This window comes from Rhinopithecus roxellana, chromosome 8 (assembly GCF_007565055.1).
Source record: "Rhinopithecus roxellana isolate Shanxi Qingling chromosome 8, ASM756505v1, whole genome shotgun sequence".
NCBI lineage: Eukaryota > Metazoa > Chordata > Mammalia > Primates > Cercopithecidae > Rhinopithecus > Rhinopithecus roxellana.
This window is the reverse complement of record NC_044556.1, coordinates 68842433-68856856: the sequence shown is the minus strand read 5'-3', so window position 1 is coordinate 68856856 and position 14424 is coordinate 68842433. Positions and strand designations below refer to the sequence as shown.

The following is a 14424-nucleotide window of genomic DNA, read 5'->3' as shown; positions in this document are numbered from 1 at the left end:
CCCATTAACAAGCATGGCAAACTATAAAAATGATGAAGGGGAGACTGCATACAACCCCCAAAGAAGTTGCCTTGTTCTCATGCAAATCCTACAACTACACTTCCCTCCCTCCCCTGGTGCTGATGTTCTAGATGTACTTCTTCTCTCTCCTCTGACAGTCTTGAACAATGCCCGCCCTTCCCCTGTCCCTGGCTCCCCAGACCTCCTGTACAGTTCTTGGCGTGGGCAGGGCTTCCAGCCTTCTCTGGCTTCTCTGGGGCAGCTGCCCACACCTTCACCCCTCAAAGCTCTCTGCCATGTCATGCTGCATCCCTGAGTGTTCAAGGAACGTAGATTTTTCATTGAGGCTGTATTGCCGATGGCCCATGAAACCACCTTTCTTGAAACGTTTATTTTAATAAATGCCTATGATGATTGGCCAGGCATGGTGGCTCATGCCTGTAATCCCAGCACTTTGGGAGGCCAAGATGGGCAGATCACCTGAGGTCAGGAGTTTGAGACCAGCCTGGCCAACATGTTGAAATCCCGTCTCTCCTGAAAATACAGAAGTTAGCCAGACTTGGTGGCCTGTGCCTGTAATCTCAGCTACTCAGGAGGCTGAGGTAGGAGAGTCTCGTGAACCCAGGAGGCGGAAGTTGCGGTGAGCCGAGATCATGCCACTGCACTCCAGCCTGGGTGACAGAGGAAACTCCATCTTAAATAAATAAATAAATAAATAAATAAATAAATAAATGCCTATGATTATGTTTCTGTAGCATTTGGCTAACAGCTCCCAATCCAAGGAGTGAGAGTGGGCTTCACTGTTCTCCAGCCACATTCCCTCCCTCAATAATGCTCATTTGATAAAATGTGGAGGATTATCTTTGGGGGTGGAGGTGACTGTACTAAAAAAGATTGCTTCATGAATTTTTATTTGTGTAACGTGAGTGGGAGGGCTAAGCTCTCCTCTAACAAATACTCATGTATGCAGGAAATTTGGGAGGAAATAACCCAAAGGCCTGTGGAAAATCCACATGAATTCTCAGCAGAGAATGGCCCTTGGGGTGTATGGGTTTGCACATTCATGGTGGACAAGGCGGTACTTTGAAGGATTTTCCAGGCAACACTGGGAACTATGTCCTAAGAAATGGGCCAGTGTGAAAGTCTTTAGGAGGGTCTGCTAAAAATGTAAGCTTAAGACTGGTTGGCCCCAAATGGAGTCCCTTTCATTTTTTCTGCAGAGTTATTACATTTCTTTATAAACAACAATTAACTTGCCATTGGGAAGAATGAACTTCTTTGTCCAATTTTAAACGTGAAAAACAGGGATGTCAGGTGATGATTCTGGTTTTCTTTACCAGTTACTACTATTATTAAAAAGTGCATTGCACCCAAGGTTGGAAGAAAGAGATGAAACATGTTCAATATTACAATACCTCCTTTTTACTTTGGTAAGTGGCATGTCTGAACTTAGATGAAAAGTCTTTCATCTCTTGTATATGTGTAGATAAATATTGCTATATGTATTCCTATGGTACCTTTATGTCCTCATATGTCTGCACTTAATGTAAAAATGAAACTTTACTGGTGTGTAAGTACCCCACTAAAAGAAATCTACTAAGTGTCAATGTGTACTTGGAAAATTATGAGTTCATGGATTATTCTGTGATTCTATTGTGTTGGCGTGGGGATAGATAGACCATGCTTTACTCTGAGTAACTTACAAAGAACACTAATTAAGTACATCAGTAGTTACTGCTTTCCTTAGTCAAGATACCAGATTATTAAACAAGTAATTAAGAGAATACACACACATACACACACACAACACACATACATATTAATTGCTGTGGAAGAAAAGCCTTAAGAAATTGGGGTTCTAAAATGAATAGTTGGAGAATGTTTATTTTGAATGATAAGGACCTTGAGCAATTTCCTTACCCTCTCTGAGCCTCAGTTTTCTATTGTGTACTTGGGATAATAACACCTCTTAGAGAGACTGGGAGAACCGAATGACATAATTCACATTCAGTACATAAAACAGAGTGTGGCAAGTAGTAAATACTCAAAAAAATGTTAGTTTGTATTATTACTATCAGCTGAATAAATCACTCTCTTATGCAGCAATTCTAATTTCAAGGTTAAGTATTTTCTGATGCAATATTTTAGGATCAGTTTTGTGACTTCTTGTTAATGTCATTATTTTACTCCTTTATGTATAGAGAGTACTTTATATTGCAGATTAATATACAACTTAGCATCTGAGTCAACAATCCTCTGAGACAAACAGATAACTGAGATTTTAGAAGATTTTCTTCATTTAAAGTGTGGGTTTAATTTATAAAGAAGCCTAACTATTTGTTATTCTATTTTGAGAACATATTTTGTTTTCATAATGGCAATCAAAAGGAAATAGGATTCAAATTCTGAAAAATTAATTGGAGACTTTCTTCTGGATAGCATCTATTTAATGAAGTGAGGAATCCCAAAAGTCACATCCCATATTCCTATCCTAATTATCCACAATGAAATCCTAGTTTTTCAATGGACCTGCATGGATGTTTCACACACTCTTCTTAAAACAAAGCTGTCAACCCCACATCACAATGCTGCTATATATAATGACTTTACATAAAAGAATAGAAGCCAGCCATTTTTAGAAAATGCAGGTGCAATGTAAGCCCCTTTCTGCAAGACTGAACTTAGCTCAGTTTCCTTGGAATAACTGTAGACTTGAAACTGAAAACTTTATTAATGCCATTGTCTCCTTGTATCAGCAGGTTCCAGAGAGATTCCTGGAAGTTGCTCAGATCACATTACGGGAGTTTTTCAATGCCATTATCGCAGGCAAAGATGTTGATCCTTCCTGGAAGAAGGCCATATACAAGGTCATCTGCAAGCTGGATAGTGAAGTCCCTGAGATTTTCAAATCCCCGAACTGCCTACAAGAGCTGCTTCATGAGTAGAAATTTCGACAACTCTATTTGAATGTATGAAGAGTAGCAGTCCCCTTTGGATGTCCAAGTTATATGTGTCTAGATTTTGATTTCATATATATGTGTATGGGAGGCATGGATATGTTATGAAATCAGCTGGTAATTCCTCCTCATCACCTTTCTCTCATTTTCTTTTGTTTTCCATTGCAAGGGGATGGTCGTTTTCTTTCTGCCTTTAGTTTACTTTTGCCCAAGGCCCTTAACATTTGGACACTTAAAATAGGGTTAATTTTCAGGGAAAAAGAATGTTGGCGCGTGTAAAGTCTCTATTAACAATGAAGGGAATTTGTTAACGATGCATCCACTTGATTGATGACTTATTGCAAATGGCGGTTGGCCGAGGAAAACCCATGACACAGCACAACTCTACAGACAGTGATGTGTCTCTTGTTTTTACTGCTAAGAAGGTCTGAAAATTTAATGACACCACTTCATACATTTAAGTATTTTGTTTGGTTTGAACTCAATCAGTAGCTTTTCCTTACATGTTTAAAAATAATGCCAGTGACAGATGAGCAGCTCACTTTTCCAAAGTACCCCAAAAGGCCAAATTAAAAAAGAAACATATTCACTGGGCAAACTCTGAAAATAGTACCAGTTTCTTCTGGAGGCAAAGCAATTTTGCACAAAACCAGCTCTCTCAAGATGAGACTGGAAATTCATACCTGGTCTTCTAGTCACCTCTCTAAACTTGACAATAGGTTCTTCTTCATAAGTGAGCTTACATCATTCTTCATAAAGAAAAATCCTATAACTTGTTATCATTTTGCTTCAGATACTAAAAGGCACTAAGTTTCAAATTTACACTGCTCAACTTTGTTTATATGCTTAAAAGGATTCTGTTTACTTAATACTTTTTTCCCCTAAAATACAATTTTCTGAATACTTTCTTCCCGTAAGGAATAAAGGAAAGCCCAACTTGGCCATAAAATTCTTGCCCACACTAGAATTTTGTTGACAGCTGTTAGCTGACTTGATCTTCATCTCCTAAGAGGAACACATACATTTTCACATGCAATGCCACACTCTCCTGATGGGTATTCAAAGTGGTGACAGTCTAACTCAGTGTTTCTTTATTTTTGGTATAACATTTTAAAGCAATTGACAATGCCTCTTTCAATTCAGAAGCTAGTATTGACCAAAATGTGAGAAGAGTGTATAGCATAGGAAAATTTGGGGTTAACCCAAAAGACACAATTCCAGCACATGTAAGAAAGCTAGCTGCTATTTTATGCTTTCTTCAATGGTTCTCCTCTTTTTCCTTTTCTTTTCCCTGTTTTTCAATGATGTACAGTGTTCCATACTTGCATTGAAAAAAATCGTATGGCATTCACACTTTTTTTCTTAGGTGGGTTTTTGTGTGCAGATGCAGTAAGAATTCATTGTTCATCCTAAAACTGTTTTCCAGACCCCTCCTTCCCCTTAGGTAATTCGATATACACCTCCTAAAATGACACAGTAACAAATCTGGTATTTAGAACATATAGAACATAAATGCCATTTTTAAATTCAATTTTAATAAGAATTACATTTGACTTTGGAGAATACAGGTTTTGACCCATGTGACTGACTAGCTGACCCGATCGCTGTAATTTAACGTCATTTATAAATCTGCTGATGGACAGGAATGTATGAACTCAATTATTGTCAGCACAAAGCCTTAAAACCTGCTGACTTTAAATTAAACGGTGCAGTCCTATGATGCCCTGCACCATCCAGGGGACTAACAGGGCCTCGCAGTGTGGACAGAGGGTGCAGCCGCATGGGCTGGGGCACCAGCCACTTCACTCTGCACCCGCGGCCTCACACATCTCCCAGCTCACACTCTACTAATGCACAGAGTCATTAGATCCAATTTGTTATTTTTCTCACTTGCTTTAAAAAAAAAAACAAGTTTGGATAACCATGACATTGGAATAAAGTGGGAAGAAAAAATTCAATCAGCACAAAGTAGGGAAGCGATCCCAACTTGTAGTCACACTTTTCTGACTGGCTTTGTTTAAAAGAGTGTGGCCTTCCTTGTTCATGTCAGTACACCACTGGGTTTTTGCTGTTCCGTGTGATTCATATCAACATTGTGTTACCATTTGCAAGGTAAAAGGCAAAGCTGTAGTGTATTCACCTATGTAGACAGATTGCTAGGTATCTTTTTGATCTGTGGCGAGTTGAATATTGATTCCAGACTTATTTGGATTTTTTAGTATTATTTTCCCCTCCCTTCTAATTTAAATAGACAAATTAAGCAAAAGTGTGTGTTCGCAACCAAATGTTGATGCCCTTATCTACTGATAATATCCTCTCAATGTTCACTGAGGCATAGAAATTATTTCAGAGTAGAAATTGCAGCATGAGGATAAACTCACCTCTTTGTTCTGAAAATAGAAATTTATCACTATGTTTTCTGGTGGTTTTCTCTCTTAAAATCAAAATCTTGTGCCTCCCAAGTGCACTGGAAAATGACAAAAGCCTGTCTCTCCAAATTCCTATTTAACACTTTGATTACTTTTTTAAATCACCATCTTTGAAATCTTAGCTCAACTCTCACCAAGAGAAAATTGGCCACTTGGGAGAAAGTTAACTTTCTATGGTGGGAGGGTGAAGGATGAGGGACAGTTTACATAGGAAAAGAAAAAAAAAGTCTAAAGTCCATGTTGAAAAACCACACTACCACTTATTTTCCGCTAACCCTAAATTATTTTTGCGTATACGCTTGAGGTTATAGTCTGTGCCTAGACCTAAAATGCACCAGCGGGGGGGATTTTAAAAAATCCTTCAAAATACCAGTTTTTTCCCAACAAGTACAATTGTTCTTGTGCCTTCTGTGGCTTTCGATTTCATCTTTTTGACTTTATTTCCAATTACTACAGCTGCAATAAACACTAGATTTTTTTTCTGGCTGTTTGACATAACGTTGATAGCTATGCATATTTTGTGTCTTTTTAAAACAAAGCGGGAGAATACGTTTTTGAAGAAGAGAATTTTTAGAACAGTTTGATACCTGCAAATTATTTTTTCCTCAATTGTTTGAGCAGCATTCGAGTTTTGAAAATTCTTGTAGAAGCCAATTTTTTGTAACTGTGGTGCAAATCTTGTGTTTTCTTAGCCTAATGAAAAGTAGTATAGAAGCAATATTTCATACCATGTGCTATATATGTGTGTGCAGATGTGTGAACATAAAAGCACATACACACATATACACACATGTAAAAATATACATATATATATATGCGTGTGAAGTGGAAAGCTTACCTTTTCCTATCTAGATTTAAGAACCTATTTTAGACATTTGTTATGTTTTGTGAAAAGAATGTTCTATTTGCAACAAAACATTTAATTCTTACTGTATCTCTGGCTGTTTAATGAGGACGTTTCACATTAACTGGTAAAACACGTGGAAGATGTTTTAGAATGTAGTAATTATTTAAGTAAACGTTCACCCACATATTCCTGAAGTTTGCTTTGTGCCTCCGAGTATTATTTAATTAAAGTGTTTTATGTTTGCAGAATCTTTGTTACTGTACTAGGGATGTGGGTGAATATCATTTTAAAAAATTTAAAACAAAAAAAAGCAAAACAAAAACACTAAAGCAAGAGGGGAACTTTTATAAAGCAATGTAAATATTTAACCTCATGGCTGTCATTATGTAAGACATGAGATTTTAATAAATAACTACATTCTCACGACATCTGTCGTATTTACTAGGAACACTACAGTGACTGTACAGACAGTTGAAAGCATTCTTGAAAATTCTGCTCTCTCCTTTTAAAAGTTAACAATCTCTTTTATCAGATGTCAAGGGCAAGGGTAATGCAGTTTCTGTAAATTTATGAAATTTCTTTTTCTATGTACATGAAGACATTTAGTAACAACCCCCTTCCCGTGCACACACATGGGCAACACACACACACATACATACACACACATTGTCATAAAGCTAATGATTTGGGGGCTTTAAAAAATAGGATGTCCTCCAGGAACAATCATAAATTTATGAAAGAAAGAGTAGTTTACAGACTCCCCTGAAAGAAGCAGTGTATATGTGAAGACAGTGCAAAAATCTCTTTGCCATGTATATTATAGCGTATTCATTGGTGTGAATAGTACAAATGTTTCCTTCTGGTACAAACTCTGTGTTTGCAAATTACAAGAAGCATTGTTTTCAAAAAGCTCCCCTTAAAAAATGTAACTGATTTATATGAGTAAGCAGTTACCGTATTGCACTTAAATGTTATGTTGAAGGAAATGCAGTTTTGTTTTCTGTAGATCTGTTGGTTGTAAACCACCTATAAAACTAAAGCTAAAATGCTCATATTCAGAGCTGGGATCAAAACTGGTATTTAACCTTTGCATCTTCTTATAATTATCCTTCTAAGAATATAACACAATGTGGAAGTGTCTGGACTTTGAGTCTTTTCACTGAGCCCTCTCTCAAATCTGACATCCCCTCAAAATGCACAAACATAAGCAGAAAAGGCAAACAAGCTTAACTTCTTTTATGAAAATGTATTCATTCTGTATTTTTTTTAATATTCAATTCCCCTAAAAAGGGGGAGAAAACATTTTAAAATTGTATATTACCACTTCAAATTTAGAACTAAGAAAAAAATGTATTTGGGATTGGTCTCAGTGCTACCTAGAAGAATCAAAGGTCGTGGCTTCCCTCATTATTGTCCCAGCCATTTCTCATATGTATATAGTATAAACCGTGACAAAACACTGCCTTTATATTATTTAGCAATATGTTGTAAATAGCATTATTAAGCTCTTTTTTGTAATAAAGACCCTTTGATTTGAATATAGTACAATAACTGAACTGATAAAGTCAATTTTTGATTTTTGTTTGTTTTTTTTTAGCTAGAGGCAATTTCAATTGTGAATTTTTGTTGTTGTCTATTGTTCTGAAGACTTTGCATAATTTATTGGTTTAATTTATCCTAATTTATTTGATGAAGGTGTACAATTTTGTATTACCAAGGATGTACTGTAATATTAATTGATATGATAAACACAATGAGACTCCCTGTCCATATTAAAAAGAAAATAAAAAGGTGCAGTAGACAATTGATTTTAAAGGAAAAGTTAAAAAATTAGTTTGGCAGCTACTAAATTTTAAAACAGGAAAAAAAAAAGTTGTTGTGGGGAGGGTGGGAAAGGGGTTTTACTTTGTGTGTTTTAAGCTTTTGTATACTCTCCAAACTTTTACCTTTTGCTTTGTACCACTTAAAGGATACAGTAGTCCAATTGCCTTGTGTGCCTTCCATCTCCTCTTAAACTGAATGTATGTGCAGTATATATGCAAGCTTGTGCAAAATAAAATATACATTACAAGCTCAGTGCCGTTTGATTTTCTTAAAGAATGAGTGACTTTTAATTTTTGGACCTGTATCCAATTGTAGGACAGCAGGCGTATGGAGATTTTCTTTCTCTATAATTCTTAATTCTGTTAGCCTAAAGTGCAACTCCTAGAAACAACATTTTTTACTTTAGATGCTTGGAATAATTGCTTGACTTTCTCTCTCGGAAACATCTTCTTTCAGGCTTAACTTTATTTAGCCCTCAAACTTAAAAAAAAAAAAAAAAAAGCTTCAGCTCAAAGTAATATTTTACTCTTAATTCAACAATTGTTAATGTTGAATGATTCTAAGAACAAGGAGAGATGTTCCCAAAAGTCACAGAATGGCAAATATATTACTTAAAATATGGGGATTCAGGGCTTGCACTGTTCTTACTCTGGATGAACTCAGAACTAAATACTAATGTAAATTTTCAGAACCTTTCTAAGATGTTTCTCTTGACATGACTGGCAGCATGTTCCATACTAAGAGCATTGGTTGTATGGCTATTGAAAATTTCTTTTATCTATTTCACTTTGTTTTAAAATCATGTCTCCTTTATTCTTAAATTAAGAACAAGAGGAACTACCAGAAATCACCTGCTATTTGAGATTGACTCTATTATCCACCACTCACTGCAGCTGTGCCTTGCTTGTGTCTGTACCTGCTGTTGCAGACTGAGTCTTCATCATCTCTCAGATTTCTTCTTTTGCTTTCCCTTTCATGGTGAAAACTTTATATTTTGACCCTATTGACACAAGGGTGCCTGGAGTCAATGCAATATTAAAACTTTATTAAAGGATAATAGCATTTTTTCACTTTCAGCTCTTTTTTCTATTAACAGCACATATTTAAATTCTAGTCTTCCTAACTAAATTGTTCAAAAGAGCATACCTAGTCCTTCATGCCAAAATATTTATTCCCTGATTGGAAAAAAATATTCCCTCCTTCCACTATCTCTTCTTGGAAGGGAAAAGGCATTTGCAGGAATGTAGTGACTCCTCCATCTTCTTGTACTTGACAGTTATCTGCTTTATACCAGATTGGATAATTTCCATAGGCACCAAATCACTAAGAGGTTATAGCAGGTAGAAATGTTTTCTGGTAGGAGGTTTATTAAAAATATACCTTAAAGCCCTTACTTTTGTGACTCTAAATTATCTGGTGTCATTAGTCTAGAATAAAATGCACCACCTTCAACACTGATCTGAGCCGTCATCACAAACCCTATTCCACATGCGTGTCAGTGTGACCAGTGCCCTGTGGAATGTATAAGCATCTCAAACTCATAATAAAGAAAAGATTGGTTTTATTCATTTTTCTCTCCATTAAAGTAATTTTTAAACATTAACAAGTTTTTCCTTAAAAGCAAGGCTAAAAATCAGCACATATTTACAATTAATTTGTTAATACATGAGGAGGTGACATACAGATGCCCCGAATAAAAGTCACAGAAATACATCAAATGTTTGTCAGGTACTGCCAAATTCTGGGGTCTATGAACATTCCTGAATTTTAAAAGGCATAAAATACAAGAGAAGGATGTACAAAGGAAAATTGCAGATACATTTTAGAAAATAACAGATACAACAACTAAACAAATTTATGAAAGATTACTGAAGAAATAAATGGTGCTCTACTCCCTCACCAAAGATATAACCCTTTGGTAGAAGGAGGCTTTACATTGGGATAAAAAGCTGAAAAGTAGCTTTTGAAACTAAAGAAGTCAAGAGAGCATTGCTTTGGGTGTTAGGAGACCTGTCTCCAATCCATTCAATTCTAAAACTTTTTAAACAGCCTACCCAGAGAAAGCTAAGCAAGTCACTTAACGCTTCAGTGTCTCAGGAGAATTGAAATAATTATGAGAGCTAAAGGATTGCTAGACTCAGTGTGTTCACCATGTTGACTTTCACCAAAGGATTCCTATCTGCCAAGAAAATGGTGTGTTAGGATGTTTTTGTTTCTCATGAGAAGGCAATTTAAGTGACAAGGGCAAAATTCTGAAGATAGCCAAATGTGACTCTAGATCCTTCTCTCTCTGTTCATGATTGGTTCTCTCTTGGGTAAGTGTCCCTGCTTCTTGCCAAGCATCTGGTGCTCTTGGGTTGCCCCAGCCCTCCCTCTGTTCACAACGACAAGCCGTCTACCAAAGTTAACATTAAGATATCACTGACTTGATATGTTTCTCTTACCACTCATACATTCATAAAAAGATATGCAGTGTACAAGAATACATTTTTACTGTTTCTGTATTAGGTCTGAGGTCACCTGAATGCGAGTGATTATGGACTGGAGGCCTTCCCTACCAAACATCAGGCCAGGCTTTTTGAATGGTATTGCTCCTGGCTGCATCTTGCCAAAAGGCAGTATGGTCTGTCAAGGCATTTCTGTCTCCCAGGCCTCCTTCCCCTCTGTCTCCAGTACTGACTTCCTGCCCATGATCATAGAGTCCTTCTAAATCCCCTCAAAAATCATTCATAAGAACTCAGAGGAGGAGGTACACTTCTCCACTAAAGCCTGGTTTGTTTTTCTGGTTTCAAAGAAAAATTATTATCACTGAAGATATTTCAGAGATAACCTAACCCCGTGGCTTTTATTCCCTAGATCTCTAGAGAAATGTGGTTATTATCTCAGAGACCACAAGATTAGGACCTCAACAAAAGGAGTTTCATCTTTATATTGAGGTATAATAAAACATTCATTTAATAAAAAGAGTTCTCTGCTTAAAACAGTGATCTCTCTGAGTATAATAAAACAGATTTCTATGTATGAAAGTGAGTACTAAGTAACAAGTAATTCTACCAAACCATTTAAAGAAAGGAGTTCTCTGCTCAACAACACAACTTAATACTCTCATTGGGTAGGGTAAGAGATCTTTAAGGATGAACAGGAAAATTAAAACAGATAATAATGCATACGAGTTCTATCAAACCTTTAAAAAAGAGACTAGTTTTGCACCAGGGAAACAGCACAGAGCCTGGCACCTGGTTTGTACTGAATCTCTATTCTCTTTCTTCTCTTCCAGTCAGTGGTTTTAGTTACCTTGCCATGTTGTTTTAAGTTGTGATCTAAGAGCTTAAACACCCACACCCATTCCAACTTCCCAGGACATTCAAATTTTGAAGAACACAGAAGTGCAGCAGGAACTAAAAACTTCTGCCCTACTCTTGCCATTTCCCCAGGCCCCTGCCTTCAGCCTCAGGCCTATAGCCGCTGTGGCCACACCTTCTGCCAGCCATGCTTGCCTAGGCTTCAGAATAAGAGTGGGACAGCTTAGAAAGATTAAGGTGCCACAGCGCACTGAAACAGAATCACTTAGGCTGCCTCAATCCTGGCAAAGGGGAGGGTATTATTTGCAAAGCCCCCTGCTGAGTCTCCCAGGTGCTAGCTAGACAGGCTCAGGAGATAGTTTGGCAGTCACCCTGGAAAAAATGCCTGTGTCTCTGCAAATAAATCTGCCAGTGTAGAAAGCACTGGGTTTTCCCCAGTGCTTGTGCAAATAGTACTCTGTGCTTTGCTGGTATTGGAAATTCCTTGGTATAAGTAGCTCTAGACCACGCAAATTGAAGTTATGGATTTCTTGTCATTGTTGTTACCCTTGACCTGTTGGGAAATAATTCCCCAAATCAATGGTCATACTTCCGATTATTCACAATGGAAAAATCTTCAGTAACCAGAAAAAAAAAAAAAAAAAAGTGTTCCCCGAATTCCACTTCACGGCTCAGCAACTGACAGTAAGACTGAGCAAGTCTTGAAGTCTGGCACAAAGGAAGGTAGATGTGCATGTGTCCAAGCATAATATGAGCATGGGCATTGAGTGTAGTTATCTCCTGCTAGAAAATTTCATGAACAACATATAGTTTACCAATGGAGAATTACTGATGTCTTTTCTTCACTTAACATCTAGGAGTTTGTAGAATCAACAGTGTGGTTACATATGTGAAAAATCTCAGTAAAGTGGATACATTTTTAAGGAAAATACAGGTATCAACATTTACTCCAGAAGCAAAAACCTTTAAGAGAATCAAGGCCATAGAAGAAAATTTTAAAGTTACTCTGAAAACAAAACAAACATCAAATCAAAACTCCTCTCCTCTCCCCAAAGGCACCTGGCCTTCAGAGTTTTATGGGTGAATTCTATCAACTATTCAAAAATAAGTTATATAAATAGTATACATATTACACATATATACAGAATTTATACACATATGTGCAGTGTTTATATATAACTCAATTTATTTATAAAGTCCACATGTGTTAATGTAAATACAAAACATAATCAAATCCAGTCCAACAGCATATATAGTAAAAATAATATTATACTACAAATAGGGCTCATTACTTGTACCAAGCTGATTTGAAGAAAGATCTGAACTTGCTTCTAAGTGAAATGCAGGAGAAAGTTTCTTGATAGATTGATTTGCTTTTTCTAACGTCTAATAATGTTGAAAGCAAATATTTATTTTCTAGGCTGTCAGCTATCTGCTACTGGGCAATCACTATGTGCTACTGTCTTCTAATTTTTTATTTTACTAGGGCCAAAAAGCCTTTGCTCTTTCAGCCATTTTAGTTTGAAAGGTTGCCTAACTCAGAGGCCCTATCTTACTTGAACATATCTTTTTTGGAACTCTGAGTTTTTGGAAAAAGCCAGATTCATCTCGTGCAGCTTTAAGGACTTCCCTCAGTAACTTAAATAAAGAAGAATAAAAAAAACAAATCCAGCAAAGTAATGCCAATTAAAGATAGGCCATTCATTCTACATAAAGGGAATCATGATATTTTTATTTTGTGAAATATTGAATTAAAATTAAAACCTATTTGCTTACATTCTAAAAGGAAAGGATAAGTAGGGTAAGTGTTGAGTTGGGCAGTGCTGACCCCAAGCAATTTGATAAAGCTTATGAGAGTTGCCATTATAGGCAACAGGACTCTTTGGCAGAAATAATATATGAAATGCGTCTCCTTGTTTTTAATATTTTAATTTTTTTTTCAGCTCATCCACTGTCATAAGTATTAGTGTATTTTATGTGTGGCCCAGTACAATTCTTTTTCTTCCAATGTGGCCCAGGGAAGCCAAAATATTGGACACCCCTGGCTTAAGCTTTATGCCTTGATTCTTTGGTGCTAAAACTTTTGAAACTAAAAACACTCTTTTTATTATGCCCACAAAAAAGCCACGCTTTAGCAAATTAAAAGCCTTGATTTTCAATACTATTTTCTCAACACTGAGTTTTAAGACCCTATTTAGATATTTAAGTGGTCAAAACCTTGATTTCTTTGTTCCCTGCGTTTCCTGTATGCATCCCTTCTAGAAACAGGGCTTGCCCATGACTGAATGGGGAAGAGTTATGAATAACTGGAGTTTAAAGCAGGCGGGCCGCCATTAATACATCTACATTTTATGTTGCATGTCCAGCAATAGTCATTGCAGGTTTATACGTAGTAATGGAAAATTGTAGACAAACTAAATGTCATCAGCAGGTGAAGTGTTGAAATAAATTGTGTGACTTTATGCCTCTTTAAGGTGAACTCAAATCGGGTAGAACTAACCCTAAGAATAATTGTTTCCCTGCTGTGTCACCACAACCACACCAAAATTATACCTGCTTTAAAAAAAAAAAAAAACCTTTATTTGTGCTTTTAGGTTTAAATTTGTATTTTGATTCCATGGTTTATGGACTATTATGTGTCCATTAAAAGTTTGAGATTGAGCTATAGCTATGAAGTGAAGTGGAAAGTTATTCATAATATATTGTGGAGTTTGAAAAGTAAATATAGAAATATTTTTAGATAACATAATTCCACTTTTGTGCTTTTTAAAAAGTTGATATATCATCCGGGCATGGTGGCTCATGCCTGTAATCCCAGCACTTTGGGGAGGCCAAGGCAGGTGGATCACCCAAGGTCAGGAGTTCAAGACCAGCCTGGCCAACATTGTGAAACCCCATCTCTGCTAAAAATGCAACAATTAGCCAGGTGTGATGGTGCACACCTGTAATCCCAGCTACTCAGGAGGCTGAGGAACAAGGATCACTTGAACCTGGAAGGCAGAGGTTGCAGTGAGCTGAGATCATGCCACTGCACTCCAGCCTGGTGAAACGTGAGAGTCCGTTTC

At 36.8% G+C, this 14424-nt stretch overlaps 1 protein-coding gene across 3 annotated transcripts in view; it reads left to right on the top strand.

Moving 5' to 3' along the window:
- The window catches only part of PROX1 (prospero homeobox 1), a 53228-nt gene extending 44919 nt beyond the window's left edge, over nucleotides 1-8309 (top strand). Inside the window, exon 5 of one of the 3 annotated variants that reach the window (XM_010372952.2) lies at nucleotides 2760-8309. In XM_010372952.2, the coding sequence (XP_010371254.1) occupies nucleotides 2760-2945 (186 nt within the window). In that variant the 3' untranslated portion in view covers nucleotides 2946-8309. Of the gene's footprint in view, nucleotides 1-2756 lie in introns of all 3 variants that reach the window. The other 2 variants (XM_010372950.2, XM_030936703.1) reach the window with 2 other exon arrangements.
- Nucleotides 8310-14424: the final 6115 nt, after the last annotated feature.